This window comes from Belonocnema kinseyi, chromosome 7, assembly GCF_010883055.1.
Source record: "Belonocnema kinseyi isolate 2016_QV_RU_SX_M_011 chromosome 7, B_treatae_v1, whole genome shotgun sequence".
Taxonomy (NCBI): Eukaryota; Metazoa; Arthropoda; class Insecta; order Hymenoptera; family Cynipidae; genus Belonocnema; species Belonocnema kinseyi.
In genome coordinates this window covers 10,932,086-10,953,273 of record NC_046663.1, presented here as the reverse complement: position 1 = coordinate 10,953,273, position 21,188 = coordinate 10,932,086, and the positions used below count along the sequence as shown (strand labels likewise).

The window sequence follows — 21,188 nt, the reverse complement described above, 5'->3', positions numbered from 1 at the left end:
AATTTTTGAACTATTTTTTGACTATTTTTGGACTAACTTAAAAAAGCTGCACTTTATTTTTTAATTTTGAGAATACTTTTTCTTCAGAAAAATACTTTTTTTAGTTCCATGTAGCACTTCGAAGCCTGCATTTTTCTTTTCCTCTCTGACGTCTGTTTCTCTCTTTCTCTCTCTACAAATTACATATTCATCAATCATCCAATTTTGCGCATGCTTTATTGTCTGCACTATATAATCCTATTTTTTTTTTTTTTATTATTAACTTTTGTAAACTAAGGTAACCGTTCCAGTAATTGTGACGCCAATTTTCTAGTTGTTTATTTTATTTGAATGTATTTAAATTCCATTTTCTACTAAATTTTATAATAAATTAGTTTTTATTATTAAATTTTACTTTAGCATTTTTTAACAATATTCAAATTATAAACAAGTTTCTCGATTATTGGGATATTTACCTTATTTCTCACTATTTTCAGAGCCTTAAATTAATTTGATCTTTGTTATGTATTGCACATTCTTTTGTAATTACAGACTTTACCCTCTTGCTCCTGTTGCCGTCTTTTCCCCCTTTTTTTAAAGGATTCCTCTTTTTTTCTCCCTATTTTCACAAAAGTTTCCCTCTTTCTTGTTTTTTCGCTTAAATGTGAACTGAAGTCATTGAACCCAATAATAAAATTCAATTATTTTTGTTTGAAAGTTCATTCTTTTTAATTAAAAAGTTTACTATTATATTTTTGGTTCAGAATTTCTTTTTGATGAAAATTTACTTATTTTGTTGAAAATTCAACTATTTCGTTAAAGTTCCCTTTTTGGTTTGAAAATTTATCTATTTTATTAGAAATGTATTTTTTTGGGGGATGAATTAAACTGATTTTTATTTAAAATTAAAATATCTTTCGTTTGAAATATCAATTATTACATTTTTCGTTGAGAATTCGTTCTTTTTGGTTGAAAATTTAACTACTTTGTTGAAAATTAATTTCTTTTGGTTGAGGATTCATCATTTTAGTTGCAGTTTCATCTCTTTGGTTGAAAATAGAACTATTCTGTGGAAAATTCAATTCTTTTTTTACAAAATTCAATTATTTTCTTGCAAATGAACTTTTTTGTTAAACATTTTTATTTTTAAGTTGAAAATGTAAATATTTATTCGAAAATTCATGTGAAAATTGATCTATTTTGCTAGGGAATTCAACTGTTTGGTGGAAAATTACCTTTGTTGTTGAAAATGCAACTGTTTTTTTTTTAGAAAATTCGTTTATTTGGCTTCAAAATCTTTGTTTGAAAGTTGACTATTTTATTGCAAATGGAATTCTTCGGTCGAAATTGATTTTTTTCAAATTTTATTTTTTGGGGCTTAAGAGTCAAATGTTTTATAAAAAATTCGAGATTTTAGGTGACAAAATCAACTGTTTTTTGGTTGAATTTTAATCTTTGTTGTTTGATAATTCTAATATTTGGTTCAAGATTTTTTTTAATTCAACTATTTTGTTTAAAAAATTCATCTTTTTTGGCTGATAACTCAAATGTTTTGATGAGCATTCTTCTCTTTGGGTATAAAATCTTTTATTTTTTAATTGAAAAATCAATTGTTTCATTGAAAATTCAATTATTTTGATGAAATTTCAAATTTTTGTGTGGAAATTTCTTCTCTTTTACCTGAAAGTTCCAATTGTTTCGTTGAAATGTAAGTGTTTCCTTTAAAATTAAATTATTTTGCCAAGAAGTTATTTTATCCGTTTGAAATTAATTTCTTTTTATTTAAAAAGTCTGCTTTTATATTTTGTGTTAAAAATTCATCTCTTTTCGTTAAAAATGGCGCTGTTTTGTGAAAAATTGCATTATTTTCTTGAACATTCAAATGTTTTGTTAAAAATTCAATTTTTTTTTAATTTCGTGTCTTGTTTGAAAATTAAACTATTTTATTAAAAAATCATCTTTATGCGGTTGAAAGTTAATTCTTTTTATTTGAAAAGTTCACTATTATATTTCGTTTTCAGAATTCATCTCTTAGTTAAAAATTGCGCTATTTGGTGAGAAATTTCGTTACTTTCTTGAAAATCCAACTATTTTGTTAAAAATTTATCTCTTTCACTTGTTATTCAACTGTTTTATTGAAAAAGAAAATTTTCGTTTAAAAATTAATTCTTTTCATTTGAAATGTTTACTTTTATATGTTGTGTTCGAAATTTATAGCTTTTCGTTAAATATGGCGCTAGTTGGTCAAAAATTTAATTATTTTCTTGAAAATTCTACTGTTTTGTTGAAAATTCATCTTTTTTGCTTGAAAATTTAACTATTTAGTAAAAAGTCATCTTTTTCGGTTGAAAATGAATTCTTTTTATTTTAAAAGTCTGCTATTATATTTCGTGTTCAAAATGCATAGCTTTTCGTTAAAAATGGCGCTAGTTGGTCAGAAATTTAATTATTTTCTTGAAAATTGTACTATTTTGTTGAAAATTCATGTCTTTTACTTGATAATTTATCTGTTTTATTAAAAAGTCTTTTTTTGGTTAAAATTAAATTTTTTTATTTGAAATGTCTACTTTTATACGTTGTGTTCAAAATGCATGGATTTTCGATAAAAATGTCGCTATTTGGTGTAAAATTCAATTATTTTCTTGAAAATTCATCTTTTTTGCTTGAAAATTTATCTGTTTTATTAAAAAGTCTTTTTTTGGTTAAAATTAAATTTTTTATTTGGAAAGTCTACTTTTATATGTTGTGTTCAAAATTCATCTCTTTTCGTTAAAAATGGCGCTATTTTGTGAAAAATTGCATTATTTTCTTAAACAATCAACTGTTTTGTTAAAAATTCAAATTTGTTTTTAAAAAATCGTATCTTTTGCCTAAAAATTGAACTATTGGATTAAAAAGTCATTTTTTTCGGTTGAAATTTAATTATTTTTATTTGAAAAGTCTACTATTATATTTTGTTTTTAGAATTCTTCTCCTTTATTTATAAATGGCATTTTGGCAAAATTGCGCTATTTGTTGGAAAATTTACTTATTTTCTTGAAAATTGAACTATTTTGTTGAAAATTCAAATTTTTTGTTAAAACTTCGTCTCTTTTGCTGGAAAAGTCTAGTATTTTGTAAAAAATTCATCTCTTGCTTAAAGATTCAACGGTTTTATTGAAAACTCATCTTTTTCGGTTGAAATTTAATTCTTTTTATTTGAAAAATGTACTATTATATTTTGTGTTTAAAATTCATCTCTTTTCGTCAAAAATGTAGCTATTTGGTGAAAAAATGCATTATTTTCTCGAAAATTCAACTGTTTTGGTAAAAATTCAAATTTTTTTGTTAAATTTCGTCTCTTATGCTTCAAAAATCAACTATTTTATTAAAAAGTCATCTTTTGCAGTTAAAAGATAATTCTTTTTATTTGAAAAGACTACTACATATTATCTTTTGTTTTCCAAAATCATCTTTTTTCGTTAAAAATGGCTTAGTGAAAAGTTTAATTATTTTCTTGAAAATTGAACTATTTGATTAAAAAGTCATCTTTTTCGGTTGAAATTTAATTCTTTTTATTTGAAAAATGTACTATTATATTTTGTGTTTAGAATTCATCTCTTTTCGCTAAAAAATACGTTGATTGGTAGAAAATTTCATTATTTTGTTGAAAATTCTAATTTTTGTTAAAAAACCATCTCTTTTCTTGAAAATTGAACTATTTTGTTAAAATTTAATCAGTTTTTTGGAAAATTCAACTATTTTATTAAAAAGTCATCTTTTTTCAGTTCAAAGTTAATTCTTTTTATCGGAAGTCAACTATTTTATTTTGGATTCAGAATTCACCTCTTTTAGTTAGAAATTCAAATCTGAATAAAAACTTCAAATCTTAGGAATATGGCACCGACATCAATTGCATTTAAAAGAGTTTATTATCATATTGTCGTAAAAAATTTCCCTATTTCCCCTGTCTTAAGAGCATTTTGATCTGTGAAGTCTGTAATTATTATTTTCAGATATAGTCCAGGTACAAATTATTTGAGTATGTAGTATGCACATCAGTACGTAAATTTCGATACTGAAAGTCGACAAAAATTAAACATTATTATTATTAATATTATTATTATATACTACTAATTTAAAGACTGGCATTCTGATTTGCGTCACGGTGCATGATACGGTGTAAAATAGATCAGCATGATCTAGATTCTAGGAAGACGAAATGTAATGACTATTTTTGGACTATTTTTTGACTATTTTTGGACTAATTAATAAACAAATTTTCATTAGAACCAGGATAGTCACGGAATGGATAATCGCGGTGGAATGAGTGGAAATCCTGCGGCAGATTATAGTGAGGGAGCCTCACACGTTCTTGCTGTGATTCATCAAATTTTGGGTCATCACAGAGCACTCGAGGCTCGCTGGCATGCTAGGAAAATTAAACTCCATCAACGTCTAGCTTTAAGGCAAGATTTATTTAAATACCTTTATTAATTTCAGCTTTATCGGGAAAAATCGGGAAATGGCAGTGAATTTATTTTTTGATCGTGAATTTGACAAAATTTTTAGAGAAAAAAAATTTGTTCAAGTATGATTCTAATGGTTTAAAAAAATAATTTGTTGAATTTTTATAGGTAAACTAGGATATCATTCAGTTCACAATGCTTAATTCGAAAATCTTTCATTTTAAAAATTCCGTTTCAAAGACATTTAAAATTATAAGCGTTTGAAATCGACAATTTTTAATTAAAAAAATAAATAAATTAGGTTGATTAACTGTGAATATAAATTATAATTATTTTTTCAATTGAATCATACATTGAGTATTGACAAGTAAATAATAATAAAATTGATTTTAAAAGATGATTCGGAATCAGTTTAAAATTGAAGAATTCCCAGCTTTTGACGTTGAAAATTAAACCGATTCAATTGAAAATTTCTTAGTAGTTTAACAAATATGAACGCCCGATTGAAACTTTATAAACTATTTTCAATTTAAAAATAATATATTCATAATCATTGTTTATTAATCATTTATTTGCATTAATTAATTATATTAAAATTGATTAAATTACAGGCATTGATTTAGTCTAAAATTTGAAAATTCGAAATTTTTTAATTAAAAAAAAGATCAATTGCATTTATTTTGAAGTATTTGACTTTTCATTTAAAATCCGTAATTACGTAGAAATTTATAATAATATAATTTATAATAATATTATGTAGAAAGAGAATATTCGAAACTAAAAAAAAAAACTTTGAACTTTATAATTTGAATTGTTCTATTTGAAAACTTTTAATTTTTAGGTAAAATTGTTGAATTTTAGTGTATAAATAAATATTGAACACCTATTTTTTCTAGAAAAAATTCGAGTAAGCTAAAGAAATATTTCGAAGTTTTGAAAAAATTTAAAAAATAATTTAAAATTTGAAAAAATCTAAAACAACATGTAGATTTTTCAAGATTAAAAAAAAAAGAATTTTGAACCTTTTTAAGTACTTTAAAACTATTTGAAATAAAAATAATTTAACTTCTAATTTGAGAAGTGTTCAATTGATAAAAAAATGCAATCGCTCAGTTTTTAATGTTTTCAGCTTAAAATTGTTTAAAATAATTTGCAGCTCAGTTTTTATTACTTGAAACGGAAAAAATGTAGCTTTTGAGTTCGATTTTTTTAATTTCATTGACCGTTTAAAACATTTGCAAATTGGAAAAACACGGGGAAATGACCGGGAATTTTTTTTTCTTTAATTAAAACGGCCATTCTGATTTTGAATAAAAAACATTATATTTTTTTCAAAAGTTCACAATTTTAGAATTTCCAGATTCTAACTTTAAAAATTGAAAATTCTTATTAGTGAAACAAAAATATAAACGCCCGATTGAAACTTTATAAATTATTTTCAATTTTAAAATAAATAGAAAATAATATATTCATAATTAAAAGCATTTTTAAATTTCAAATATTATTTCAGTAAAATATATTTCATTTTTAAAACAATCAATTTGAAATTTTTTAATTGAAAAGAATAACAATTACTTAATATTTAGAAATATCTGACTGTTCATTCAAAATTAGTAATTATAAATTAAATATCAAAAACTAAGCAGAAAAAAAACTAAACTTTGAACATTACATTTATATTAATTAGTATTTGTATTAATATTCTATTTTAAAAAATAATCATTTTTTAAGTCAATTTTTTTAATTTTGAGGTATAAAAAATCATTTGAATACCTATTATTCTTAGAAAAATTCCAGTAAGTTAAAGAGATGCTTAGAAGTTTAAAAAAAAATCAAAATTAGTATAAAATTAAAAATGATTTTTTTAATTTTGTTTATAAAAGATTCTATGTTAAAAATATTATAGGATTAAGAATAATATTCTGAAATAATAATGTAATTAATAGTCTTTAAATAATAATGGTCAGAGAAAATGAAAAACTAGTCAATGAAAAATTAGAACATTTTGAAAATTAAGTTTTGCGACCAGTCCGATATCTCTGCCGATATATTATTCTCGTTAGTAACTCATTTGCCTTGTATTTGTATTTTTATTTATTTATTTGCAGTTCCTTTCTCCTCACGATTTTTGTTCAAAATTTTTGTTGAAAATTCTTTGTTGCAAATTTTCCCTTTTGGGTCGAATATTTATATTTTGATGCTGAAAGTTCAGCTGGAGTTATTCTTGGTTGAAAATGTTAATTGTTTTGTAGAAAACACGTCTTTTTGGCTTGAAAATTCAACAGTTAACAAAAAAAGTAACTTTTTGTTGAAAATTCATATTTTGGTGTTGAAGTTCAGCTTGAATAATTATTGGTTGAAAATTGAACAGTTTGATTGAAAATAAGCCTTTTTGGGTTAAAAATAGAACTATTTGGTAGAAAACGAACTCTTTTTTTTGTTGAAAATTTAAATATTTTTTTAAATTTTACCTTTCTGGGTTGCAAATTTGTATTTTGGTGAGGAAAATTCAACTGAAATAATTCTTTGGTTGACAATTAAACTGTTTTTTTAATACGCCTTTTTATGCTGAAAATTTAACTATTTTAGCATTAAAATGAACTTTTTTCAATTTTTTTTTTTTTTTGAAGATTTAACTGTTTGGGTCGAAAATTCGACTATTTTGGTACAATATTAACTTTTTGTTGAAAATTCATTTATTGCTGTTAAAAATTCAACTATTTGTTTCAATTTTTTTTCTAGAAAATTAACATTTAGTTGAAAAATCATATTTTTCGGTTGAAAATTGAACTGAAATCATTCTGGCTGAAAATTTAACTGTGGGGTTTTTTTAATCCGACTTTTTGGGTTGAAAACTCTTATTTTGATATAAATAATTTAACTATTCTGTTTTCAAAATTCGACTTTTTGGGTCAATAATTCAACTCATTTGGTAGAAATTTAAGTTTGTGTTAAAAATGTTTTGTTTTTGTTGTTGTTGAAAATTGGACAATTTTATTAGGCGATTAACTTCTTTAAATCATATTTTGGTGTGAGAAATTTAATTTTTCTTGATTGAAAATTGGACTTTTTGGCTCGTGAATTCAGCTGTTTTGTTAAAATATTACCTCTTTTTTTTGGAAAATTCCTATTGTTGTGTTGAAAATTCAACTCATATCATTCTTGGTTGAAAATTTAACTTCTTTGTTAAAAATCCGCCTTTTTGGGTTGTAAATTTTACTATTTTAGTCGAAAATTAACTCTTTGTTGACAATTCATAGTTAAAAATTCATATATTGCTGCTGAAAATTCAACTATTTTTTTTTAACTCGATTTTTTTGGATTACAAATTCAACTATTTTTGTAGAATATTAACTTTTTGTTGAAAATTCCTGTTTTTATGTTAAATACTCCAGTATTGTTTTTGGAAATTCGTCTCTTTTTATTAAAAATTCTACTATTGGTTATTTTATTCTTTGGTAATGTAATTTTCCTACTTTTAAAAAAAATTTATATTTGTAAGTTTAAAATTCGATTTTTTGGTAGAAAACTAATTATTTTTATTTTTGAAAATTTAGATTTTCGGAATACAAATTTCACTGCTTCGCAGAAAATTCGCCTTTTGACTTGAAATTTCAACAATTTCAATTTTCGTTTTTTGTTGTTGAAAATTATTTTCTTTTACTAAAAATTTAATTTTTTCATGTTGGGTTAAAAATTAATCTTTTTTACTTGAAAATTTATCGTTTTTGTTAGATAATTAATTTTCTTAGTTTCAAATTCGTCTTTTGATTTTAAAATTTATTTATTTTGTTAGTAATTTCAACTCTCTATATTAAAATGTTACTGTTTTTGTTTCAAGTTTAATTTTTTTTTATTAAAAAAACGGCAACTTGGTTCAATATTTTGTAGAAATTGTTTTTTTCTGTTTCAAAAATTAAACTTTTTGGTTAAGAAAGAATCTTTTGAATGAAATAAACAAAATTTAGAATTCTTATCTGAAGTGGTTTTATTCCCTGTTTCTGTATTTAATTTTTTAATTATTTTCTCCACAGGCTCTTTCAAGAAGATGTGAAGCAAGTCTTGGACTGGTTGACCAATCATGGTGAAGTATTTATTAGGAAAAACACCGGGGTCGGACGAAATCTTCAAAAAGCGAGGGTCTATCAAAAGAGTCACGAGCACTTTGAAAATGTGGCCCAGGTATATATTTTCAGCATTTGAAATAATAGAATTAAAAAAGAGAAGAAAATAATAACACCAGAAAAATCTGGAAAAGCCATGGAATTTATTTATTCGAAGAATTTTATTTTTAAATGAAAATTTTAATAATTCATCAGTAAAATATTTTTAATTCAAAGTTCTAGGTCTTCCTTTATATTATTTTTTATGTTAAATTTAATAAATAAATTTATTAGTGTATTATTTCTATTCATTTTTTTTAGCCATTAAAAATTGTAAATGTGCATTCGAAACTTTATAAACTATTTTTAACTTGAAAATAACTCGATAATAATAAAGTCATAATTCAGGGTTTATATTAAATTAAAAATATTGTTTAAGTAAAAATTATTCAATTTTTAACCCAGTTAATTCGAAATTTTTTAATTCCGAAAAAAATAAGTATTACATATTTAGCAATGTTTCACATTTCATTTAAGATGTAAAATTCTTAAATTATGACGTATAAATAACAATCGCACACTTATAATTTGTAGACAAAATTTCTGTAATTTTAAGAGATGTTTCGAAGTTTTGAAAAGATTCAAAATTAATTAAAAACTTGAAATGATTCCAAGTAATTCAAATGAAGTGTGTTAACATTTTTTTCAGCACTTCTAAATATATTTTTAAATTAATCGAATTTTTCCTACAATTTTTGGAAAATCCTGCAAATTAAAAAAAAAAATCCTTAAAATCTTTCGGGCTCTTTTTTGGTAATGTTTGAAATCTTTTAAAATCTTTATGAATTTTTTGTTTTAATAGTTTTTCAGAATGAAAAATAACTTTCGATTTTCCTAAGAATCTTAAGAAACTGTTTTTAGTTTTTTGAAGTCTTTCACAATTCTTAAAAAACTTCTAAATTTTTTTTTGTTGAAATCTGCAAAAGTCTATATTTTGTTTTAAATTGGGCTGTTGATATTTATACCAACATTTCTGCACGAATAGCCCAATTTTGTCGATACACAAACTCTGTTTAAATTATTTAAAATCATTTTAAGTTAAAAATTTAATTTGAAACATTTGAAAACTTTTCAATATCTCTTAAAATTACTCGAATTTTTCTGCAAATTATAAGTGTTTTATTCTTATTTATAAATTCAAATTTTTTGGATTTTTTTTTAATTTTCAGGATTTTATAAAAGTTTTAGAATTAGTACATTTTTGTTTAAAATTAAAAATTCAACTATTTAATTGAAAATCTACATTTTTTGGTTCAAAATCGATTTTTTAGATAGAAAATAATGTTTTTCTTAGACAGTTAAGTTCTTGTTTAAAAATTCTTCTTTTCGTTTAAAAATTCAAATATCCCAATTAAATATTTATCCTATTAGGTGAAAGTTTATCTTTTTTCTAGAATTAAAATTACTTGGTTAAAAGTTGAGCTCTTTCGTTAACAATTATTTTTTTGCTTTTAAAGAATTATAATTTTAATTATAATTAAATATTTATAATTATTTATAATTATTAAATAATTTATAATATAAATAATTAAAATTAATAATTATTAAATTATTTACAATTAATTATAAAAAAAAAATTATGATTAAAATTATAAATAATTATAATTTAAAAAAATCATTTGTAGGGTTGAAACATGAGCTTTTTATTTGAAAAAAGCGTTTTTTCTTTAGATAAAATGCAATTTTTGGCCGCTGAATATTCATTTTTTGACTACAAATTTAATTATTCAATTTTTGGTTGAAACCTGATCTTTTTTGGTAGAAATTAATCTTCGTTGTTGCAAATTCATCTAGTTGGCAAAAATTTAACTATTCTAGTTATAGATTCATAATTTCAGTTGAAAATTCATCTTTATGGTTTATAATTCAACTGTTCCAGTTAAAAATTTACAATTTTAGTGGAAATTAATCACTTTGTTTGAAAATCTTAGATTTTTAATTTTTAAATATTTTAATTAAAAGAATTTTAAAATGCAGTTTTAAAGGCCTACAAAATTTTTTTAAAAATGGATCTGTACTCAAGTATAGAAATCTGAACAATAATTTGACCAAACAATTCTAGATCCGTTCAAAATGTGAGAATTTCCAGATTGCAACTGTTTCACTCTGAAAGTCTTGATAAGAATTTAAATTAACATATCATTTATTTCGATAATTTTATTTTTAAATACAATTTTTTATGATTTATCAATAATATATTTTTAATTCAGAGTTTTAGGTCTTCCTTTATATCATTTGTTATATTAAATTTAATAAATAAATTTATTAACATATTATTTCTATTCATTTTTTTATCCATTATAAAATGTTAACCCGCGTTTTACTATTTTTACCATTTAATTAGAAATTTCTCAATGTAGAAAAAGAATAAGTATTTAATATTTAGCAATATTTCACTGTTCATTTAACACGAGTAAATTGAAACCAAATATTTTAGACAAAAAAACTTGAAACTGAATTGTTTTACATAGAAAGCTTTGAATCTTTAGATTTTCGAAGAACTTTTCAACTTTTAGCGTTATAACTTTAATGGTTCTATTTAAAAAAGTGTTTAATTTATAAGTGAAATTGTTTAATTTTTACGCATTAATAACAATTGAACACTTATTATTTATAGAGAAAAATTGAGTAATTTTAAGAGATATATAGAAGTTTTGAAAAGAATCAAAATTAATTAAAAACTTGAAAACTTCTAAATATGTTCTAAAATTAATCGAAATTTCCCTACAATTTTTGAGAATCCTAAGAAATTTTTTAATTCTTTTGTAGTTTTTAAAAATTCTTAAAAAATTCAAAATTTTTTCTTTGAAATCTGCAAAAATCGACATTTTATTTTTAATTCGGCTGTAAGTATTTCAAATTATTTCAAGTTCTAAATTTAATTCAAATCTTTTTAAAATATCTAAATATCTCTTAAAATTACTCTAATATTTTTACAAATAATAAGTGTTCTATTAATATTTATAATTTCCAATTCAATTTTTTTTTAATTTTCAGGATTTTCTAAAAAAAAATTCTAGAAAAATAAAATTATAAAGCTTTTAAAGGATGCCTAGATTATTTAAAATAAAAATAATTTAAGATCTGTTAAGTTAAAAAAAATTATAAATTATAAATTGTAACAGGAAAATTTACAAAAAGAATCGTAATTCTTACAATGAGTTGACATGGTCACTTTTCAAAAAGTTTAAAAATTCTGGATTTGAACAGGGACCTTTTTGAAAATAACTAAAATTGCGAATTCAAACACAGAAATTTTCAATTTTTAACCAATTCTGTGGATTAATATTTTTGGAACTGAATCTGAATCTTTGAACTGTACAATTTATAAAAGTTTAAATTTTTTAATTAGGCAGTTCAACGACATTTAATTTAAAATTATTTATTTAAAAAGTGTTAGTAGCTTCCATTTTATACGTGTAAATTATTGAACATTTGAATACAAAATTGTTGAATGAAACAACATTTTAACTTAAAGTTTCAACGTTTGCCAAATAGATGACGTTCCAACCAAGAAGATTAATTTCTACCAAAAAAGATGAATATCGACCAAAAAAGATAAATTTTTAAATAAAAAAGATTATTTTTCAACTAAAAATTAAATGCTTGAATTTTTAGCCAGAAGAATAATTTACAACCAAAGAGATGAATTTTTATATAAATTTATGGAATATTTAATTGGAATAAGTTACATTTTCAGTTAAAAAAATTGCTTTTCTAAAAAAAAACTAACTTTCATAAAAATTTTTACATTTTCAAACAAAGTGATGAATTTTCAACTAAAATTGTAAATATTGAACTGGAATAGTTGAATTTTAAACCAGAGAGATGAATTTTCAATTGAAATTATGAATCCTAAACTATAATAGTTAACTTTGTCAATTAGGTGAATTTTCAACCAAGAAGATTTATTTCTACCAAAAAAAGAACACTTTTCAACAAAACGTTGAATAATTAAATTTTTAGTCATAAAATGAATGTTCAACGGCCAAAAAATCGATTTCATCCAAAGAAAAAACATTTTTTAAAATTAAAAAGCTTATTTTTCAACCCTACAAAGCATTTTTTAATTCAAATTATAATTCTTAAAGAAAAAAAATAGTCGTTAACGGAAGAGTCTAACTTTTAACCAAGTAATTTCACTTACAACCTAAAAGATTAATTTTCACCTAAAATGATAAATATTTAACTGGGATACTTGAATTTTTTACCAAAAAGAAGAATTTTTAAACAAGAGCTTAACTTCATAAGAAAAAGAATATTTTCTATCTAAAAAATCTATTTTTAACCAAAGATGTAGATTTACAATTAAATAGTTGAATTTTCAACTTAAAAAAAAAGTACATAAAAATCTTGAATTTTGAACAAGAAAAGATTAATTATCAAACAAAAAAGGACATTCAAATTTTCAGTCGAAGGAATTAATTTTTAATCAAACTCATACATTTGCAACTAAAATTATGAATCTTAAATTGGAATAGTTGAATTTTTTTACGGAAAAGATCAATTTTCATTCAAAAAAGAGATATATTTCAACCAAAAATAGAATGATTAAATTTTCTTTTAAAAATCTACTTCTTAACTAAAAAAAAAACGCATTTTTAGCTAAATAGTTAAATTTTTTACTTAAATAATTAAATTTATAGCTTAAAAAATTGATTTTCCACAAAGAAGTTACATTTTTAACCAGAGATGAATTTTCAATTAAAATGATGAAACTTCGACCGAAAAAATAAACTTTAAACAAAAGAGACTAAAAAAATATGAATTCGCAACGGTCTTTCCGGTCAATTCGCCACGCTAATAGTGTTATAAATTATTGCATATATAATTGTTGAATTATTATTTAAAATTTTTATTATTTCGTTCACAATTAATTTGTTGTAAATTTACCAACTTTGTTAAATATTTATAATTCATGGATGAAAATTCAACTTTTTTTTTCACGATAATTCAACAATTCGTTGGTTAAGTCCAACTTTTTTATTTTTTATTAAAATATTTTTTGTTGAAATATCATCTTTTTATATTTATATTGTTCCGATTAAAAATTGAAGTCCTTGGGTGAGAGTAGAATTTTGTTAAAAGTTAGTTTTTTTATTCAAGATTCATAATTTAAGTTTAAAATCATTTTTTGGTTAAAAATTATTAGCTTAAAGTACAAAATTATTTTTTTGGAAATTCAAACGATTGGTTGAAACTAATTTTTTTAAATCATTCCGCAAATTGATATAAAATTAAACTATTTGGTACAAAATTAAACAACCTTGGAGAAAATTCGTTTGTTTTTTTTTTAATTAATTCTTCTACTCTAGTAAGCCATTTTTGGTAAAAAATTTAAGTAACATCACGTCCATTAATAAAAGTATTTGATTGAAAATTTATGTGATTTGTTGAAAATTGGTCTTTTTGGTAGAAAATTCAAATATCGTTAGAAATTGATGATTAGCAAACATAGAGTAGAAAAATTTTTATTTAAGAGAATTAATTTTCAATAAAATGAAAGAATTTTAGGTTTAGGTTTAAGTTTCAAGGTTTTCACTTTGAGTGTTTTCATTTGCAGTTCAGTTCGATTTCTTAAATATCATTGACCGTGAAAAATGTTTACGAATCGGGAGGGGGGGGGGGGGGGGGGGGGGGGGGGGGGGGAGGCGAAAAATGACCGGGAATTTTTTTCTATGATCAAAACGGCCACTCTGAGAAATGTATGTGTTTTATTTTTTAGAATACTTATACAAATGCAACGAAACTTTTGACTGCTGCCGAAGAGCTTGCTCACACTGGAGAGTGCGCTCCAGATGAAATTTACGCAGTCGCTCAAGAACTTGAAGCTCATGTGAGCAGTTTTGCCGCAAGAGTTGAGCAACGCCGTCGAAGATTAGACTTGGCAGTTGTCTTTTACACTCACGAAAAGGAAGTAAGTAAAAAAAAAAATTTTAATTATCACTTCAGAGATAAAACAGAGTGTAAATAGTGTCAGAAATTTGACAAAATAGTGTAAAAATCGCGCCATAAAATTATTGAAGTGTACTTAGTCTGTAGTCTGAATTTGAAAGCGTTTAGACCGAAATTAAAAAATTTTTGGCAGCTGAAAATTAATTCAGTTTCTTAAGCAAAAATTCCAGTTTCCGAAACTATTATTTTTAAAGTATTTAAAATGAATTTGAAGTTTTCTTTAAAATATTATTCTACATTCTATAAATTGTAAAAATTCGACAATTTGTTGGAAAACTCAACTATTTTATTGAATATTCATCTTTTTGGTTTGAAAATTAACTTTTTTGTTGAAAATGAATTGTTTTGTAGAAACTTTCAAAAATTCAAAAATTTGGTGTTTCAAAAATTCAAGTGTTTGGTTAATAATTCTTTTTTGTTCGGTAAATCCCACTTTTTTATTTGAAATTAAATTCCCTTTTTGTTTAAATATCATTTACGTTTTACATTTTTCGTTGAAAATTCGTCTTTTCAAGATAAAAATTTAACTCATTGGTGGAAAGTTTAAATACTTTCTTGAAAGTTAATTTTTTTTGTTGAAGATTCAGAATTTTAATTCAAAATTCTTTGGCTGAAAATTCAACTGTTTTGAAGAAATCTCGCATTTTTACTTGAAATTTCAACAATTTGGTATAAAATTGCATCATTTTGTTGAGAATTTATGTATTTTGTTGAAAATTAATCTTTTTTGGGTAGAAAAACAATTTTCTGTTAAAATTCAACTGCTTGGTTGTTGATGGATGTTTTGTAAACAAATTTTTTTTTTGTTAAAAGTTGATATTTTTTATTCAAGATTGATCTCTTTTGGTTGATAAATCTACTATTTGGTGGAAAATTGATGTGCTTTATTAAAAGTTCATCTATTGGGTAGAAATTTTTCTTCATATTTGAAAATTGATTTTTTTTTGGTGCAATTGTTTTGCTGAAAATTAAACTGTTTCTGCTTAATATTCAAATTCTTGGCTTAAAGTTGAACTACTTTCTTTAAAGTTATGTTTTTTGTTTGAAGATTAATAATTTTAGTTAAAAATTCATTTTTTTAGTAACAAATTATTTTTCTTAACTAAAAATTCAACTATTTTGTTAAAAATGAACTTTTTGATTGAAACTTCATATTCTCGGGTTAAAAATTCAACTGATTAGTGGAAAGTTTAACTACTTTCTTGAAAGTTAATTTTTTTATTGAAGATTGAGAATTTTAGTTCAAAATTCTTTGGCTGAAAATTAAACCGTTTTGAAAAAATATCGTATTTTTTACAGGAAATTTCAACAATTTGGTAGAAAATTCAACCGTTTGGTGGAGAATTTAGGCATTTTGTTCAAAATTCTTCTTTTTTGGTAGAAAAACAATTTTTTTGGTTAAGAATTCGACTGCTCGGTTGTTTATGAATGTTTTGTAAAAAATTCGTTTTTGGTTGAAACTTGATATTTTTAATTCAAAATTGATCTCTTCTAGATGATAAATCTACTATTTGGTGGAAAATTGATGTATTTTGTTGGTAATGCATCTTTTTGGTAGAAATTTTTCTTAATTTTTATCTGGAGATTGATCATTTTAATTAAAAATTCGTTTTTTTAGTAACAAATTATTTTTCTATACTATAAATTAAACTACTTTGTTAAACATGAACTTTTTGGATGAAAATTGATATTTTTGGGTTTTTTTAAACAAAAGCTGAAATTTTATTCAAATTTTGTGTAAAAAAATCGATTTTGTGGCTTAAAAGTTAAACAATTTGGTACAAAATTAAACTGTTTGGTAGAAAATTCTTTTATTTTATTGAAAATTAATTCTCTGAAATGAAAATTTCTCTGGTATATTTTTGCTAATCATCAATTTCTGACGATATTTGAATTTTTTATTGACTTTTTAAGTCAAAAAGAAGAATTTTTTATAAAACGGTTGAATTTTCAATCCGAGAATATCAATTTAAAAAAATAATAATGAGTTCCAACCAATCGTTATAATTTACAACAAAATAATTAATTTTTCAGTTTAAGAAAATAATTTTTAACTAAAAAATGAGTTATAAACTAAAGTTATAAATCTTTAATAAAAAAAAAGAACTTTTAAGAAAGTCCTTCCACTCACAACCAAGGAGTGCAATTTTTAATAGAAAAAAGTTAAATTTTCATTTAAAAATTGTTAGTTGAGAAAGAAATTAATTTTAAATTAAATTATTGAATTATCGTGCCAAAAAGACGAATTTTCCTATAAAACAGTTGAATTTTCATCTATGAATTATAAGTATTTAAGAAAGTTGGTCAATTTTTTAAAGTTCAACTCTTTTTTTTTAAGCTCTTTTTTTTGGTTGAAGATTCATAATTTCATATGAAAATTCATCTCTGGTTAAAAATGTAACTTCTTTGCGGGAAATAAATTTTTTAAACTTAAAATTTAATCATTTCAGTAGAAAATTTAACTATTTTGCTAAAAATATGTTGTTTTTTTTTAGTTAAGAAGTAGATTTTTAAACGAAAATTAACCCATTATATTTTTGGTTGAAAATATATATCTTTTTTAGATGAAAATTCAAGGTATTTGGTTGGAAAAGTGATCTTTTTTCTTTAGAAATTAAACCAGTTGTTTAAAATTTTATGTACTTTATGAAAAATTCGCCTTTTTTGTAGAAAATTAATTTTGATGGTTGAAAATTGTTCTTTTCCGTAAAAAAATTCAACTATTCAAGTTGATGATTCATAATTTTAGTTGCAAATGTATTTGTTTTTTTGTTTGATAATTGATCTTTTCTTGTTCAAAATTAAAAATTTTGATGTACTTTTGTTTTTAAATTGAAAATTCAACTATTTAATTGTAAATCTATATCTTTGGTTAAAAATAGATTTTTTAGATAGAAAATAATCTTTTTTTTTTGCAAATTAGGCTCTTGTTTAAAAAATTCTTCTTTTTGGTGAATAATTCAAGTATCCCAGTTACATATTTATCATTTTAGGTGAAAATTCATCTTTTAGATTGGAAGTAAAATTACTTGGTTAAAAGTTAAACTCTTGCGTTAACAACATTTTTTTTTTGCTTTTTAAGAATCATAATTTTAAGTAAAAAATTATTTGTAGGGTTGAAAAACAAGCTTTTCAATTGAAAAATGTTTTTTCCTTATTAAAAATTACTAAAAATTATTAAAAATTATTTAATTATTTAAAATTATTATTAAAAATTATTTGTAGGGTTGGAAAATAAGCTTTTCAATTGAAAAAAATGTTTTTTCTTTGGATGAAATGGAATTTTTGGCCATTGAACAGTCATTTTTTGACTACAAATTTAATTATTCAATTTTTTATGGAAAAGTGATCTTTTTTGTAGAAATTAATCTTCTTAGTTGAAAATTTTTATCTCTGGTGTGAAATTCAATTATTTTCGTTCAAGATTAATATTTTTAGTTGAAAATTCATATTTATGGTTTAAAATTCAACTTTTCCAATTTTTAATAAAAATTCATCTCTTTGGTTGTAAATTAGGTTTTTGACTAAAAATTTTATTATTCAATTTTTAGTTGAAAAATTATCTTTTTCCTTTGAATTTTTTTTTGTATGAATCAATCTTTTTGTTTGGAAATTTTTCTGCCTGGTGTGAAATTCAATTATTTTAGTTAAAGATTCATCATTTTAGTAGAAAATTTATCATTCTGCTTTAAAATTCAACTATTCCAGTTAAAGATTTACAATTTTAGTTGAAAATCCATAACTTGGTTTGAAAATTATTTTTATGAAATTTTATTTTTTTTAGAAAAGTAATTTTTGAACTGAAAATGTAACTTATTCCAATTGAATATTATATAATTTTAGATAAAAATTCATCTCTTTGGATAAAATGAGTTTTTTGACTAAAAATTTAAGTATTCAATTTTTGGTTGAAAAATAATTTTTTTAATTTAAAAAATCATTTTTTTTGTCCAAATTCATATTTTTTGGTAGAAATTTATCTTCTTGGTTGAAAATTCATCTAGTTGACAAAAATTTAACTATTTTAGTTAAAGATTCCTAAATGTAGTTGTAAATTTATCCTTCTTGTTTCAAATTCAACTGTTCCAGTTAAAGATTTACAATTTGAGTTAAAAATTCATCACTTTTTTTGAAAATTTAACTCTCTGTATGTAAATACCTTTTTGAAAGTTCGTTTTTTTTAAGGAAAGTTATTTTTCTAATTGAAAATATAAGTTATTCCAGTGGAATATTCCATAATTTTAGATAAAAATTCCCCTCTTTGAAAATGAATATTTTGACTAAAAATTTAATTATTCAATTTTTAGTAGAAAAGTTATATTTTTTATTTGAAAATTGATGTTTTTTTGGTAGAAATTAATCGTTTTTGTTAAAGATTCATCTTCATGGTATAAAATTCAACTGTTCCAGTTAAAGATTTGCAATTTTTGTGAAAAATTCATAACTTTGTTTGAAACATGTAACTATTTTCATGAAAGTTATTTTTTTTTTAAAGTAATTATTTAACTGAAAATGTAACTTTTTCCAATTAAATATTCCATAATTTTAGATAAAAATTCATCTCTTTGGATTAAAATTAGTTTTTTGACTAAAAATTCAAGTATTCAATTTTTGGTTGAAAAATCATCTTTTTTGGTCAAAATTAATCTTTTTTGTAGAAATTTATCTTTTTGGTAGACAATTCTTCTCGTTGGTGTTAAATTCAACCATTCTAGTTGAAGATCTATCATTTTAGTTGCAAATTCGCCAATTTTTTTGAAAATCTAACTTATTATTATTTTTAAGTAGTTTTTTTGTGGAAAGTAATTTTCTTAACTGACCATTTAACTTATTCCAATGGAATATTCCACAATTTTAGTTGAAAATTCATTTGTTTGGTTGAACTTGAATTTTTTAAACACTTAAAATTTAGTTTTTTTTTTTCTGAAAATTATTTTTTTTCAATTAAAAGTTTAAAAATTTAAATTTTTTGTTAAAAATCGATATCTTTTAGTCGAAAATCTAAATGTTTGTAAAAAAATTCCTTCATTTTTCAATAAAAAGAAAACTTGACCAGGAAAAACCGAGAATTTGAAATTGTCTCCCGAATCGCCATCCGGAATATATTTTAAAATCTCTGATAATAGTTCAACTAAAAACTCTGAATTGAGTTCTTGGCCTGGAAGAAACCTTCCCCTCGTCATTCCCAGGATTACCGAATATACGGAAATATTTTTTTCTCATTATTGCAGCTCGCTGGTTGGGTAGATGAATTGAGGCAAGAGTTGCAGCAGGACGAAGTGGCCGAAAGTCTGGACACTGCCGAGAGACTTCTCGACCAATGCGCCCAGCACAGATCGTCCTGTCTCGAAGCCTGCACCTCGACAATCGCTCAGGGTGAAGCTCTCCTGCAGGAGTTGCGAGACTCGAACGAGGTTGCCGACACAAGTGGTTCCGTGCCTGCCGTGGAGGCAGCCCTCGATCGACTCTCCGGCCTCCGACAAGAACTCGAGGAACTCTGGGCGACGAAGAAGCTGCGACTCGAGCTCTGTTTGCGATTGCGTGTTTTCGAGAGAGATGCTCTAGAAGCGAGCGGTCAGCTGGAGATGTGGGCCCAGGAACTTCAGGCACCGCCACGAGAAGGATCGCCCGATCAGCTGCTGCGAGTTCACAACGACAGTGTCGCGCATATGCAGAATACGGCCTTTCAAGTTCTGCAGCAGGGACAGGAACTCGCTCAAGTCCTGGATCAGGCGGGTGTCTGCATCATGGCGGATGGGCAGCACACGGCCGCTGCGAGGGTTCAAGTGCTTCTCGAATTTTTGAATGAACGGGAAATGGATGCGGAAGATCTGGCGGAAATGCGCCGTGTCAGATTGGAGCAAACTGCCCAGTTGGTGCAATTGCAGGCGGATGCTCAGCATGTGGTCAACTGGATTCGGAATGGCGAGGCGATGCTTCTGGCTTCCTTGCGAGTTCCGGAACATCTCCAGGATGCGGAGCAACTGAGGCTCGAGCATGAGCAGTTTCAGGTTGCTATTGAGAAGACTCACACTTCGGCAGTTCAGGTTTGTTCTTTTATTATTATTCGACCATGGCTAGTTTCGATTAGGTTCCCTTTTAACCCTTAAAGGGCACACTTCTGTAAAATTACATAAAGAGCATACTGGGTGTTAGACACCCAAGGGTATTCAAATGTGTGCTGTGCCGACGGTATTGGATAGTTTTTTAAAAGAAAATCAATTAATGATATGTAATCTACCTAGTTTAAGGAAAAAAAGGTTTCATAACAGTTTTTGAAATTTAAAGTAGTTAAAAAAATCGTATTTGAAATAAAAAAAATTACAAAATGACTTCTTTCACTCTAAAATTCATAACTTTTTAAGTTTTCGATATTTTTACTTAAAATTTTACTTGAATACTTTCGAGATACGGCGCTTCAAAAATAAAGTTAGTCTTATAGTCTTCAATCCAAAAAAGGTATTTATTATAAAAAATAAAAGCTTCAATTCAATGAAAATGACATGGAAAAAAAGGTTTTCATGTCATTTGTTAATCTGGCGCTATATGTTTAATTTTCTTGAATTTGGTACGTTTTGTTAAAACGCAAATAAGTCGCTGGGTGTTATAGACCCAGTATGCCCTTTGAGGGTTAAACGACGCA

General features: G+C 24.2%; 1 protein-coding gene across 6 annotated transcripts in view; it reads left to right on the top strand.

The window, feature by feature from the left end:
* The window catches only part of LOC117177557 (triple functional domain protein), a 293,847-nt gene that overhangs the window by 50,201 nt on the left and 222,458 nt on the right, over positions 1–21,188 (top strand). For all 6 annotated transcript variants that reach the window (XM_033368361.1, XM_033368360.1, XM_033368359.1 and 3 more), the window contains 4 exons: positions 4,249–4,427; positions 8,462–8,609; positions 14,316–14,507; positions 19,777–20,592. In XM_033368361.1, the coding sequence (XP_033224252.1) occupies positions 4,249–4,427; positions 8,462–8,609; positions 14,316–14,507; positions 19,777–20,592 (1,335 nt within the window). The remainder of the gene's footprint in view (positions 1–4,248; positions 4,428–8,461; positions 8,610–14,315; positions 14,508–19,776; positions 20,593–21,188) is intronic.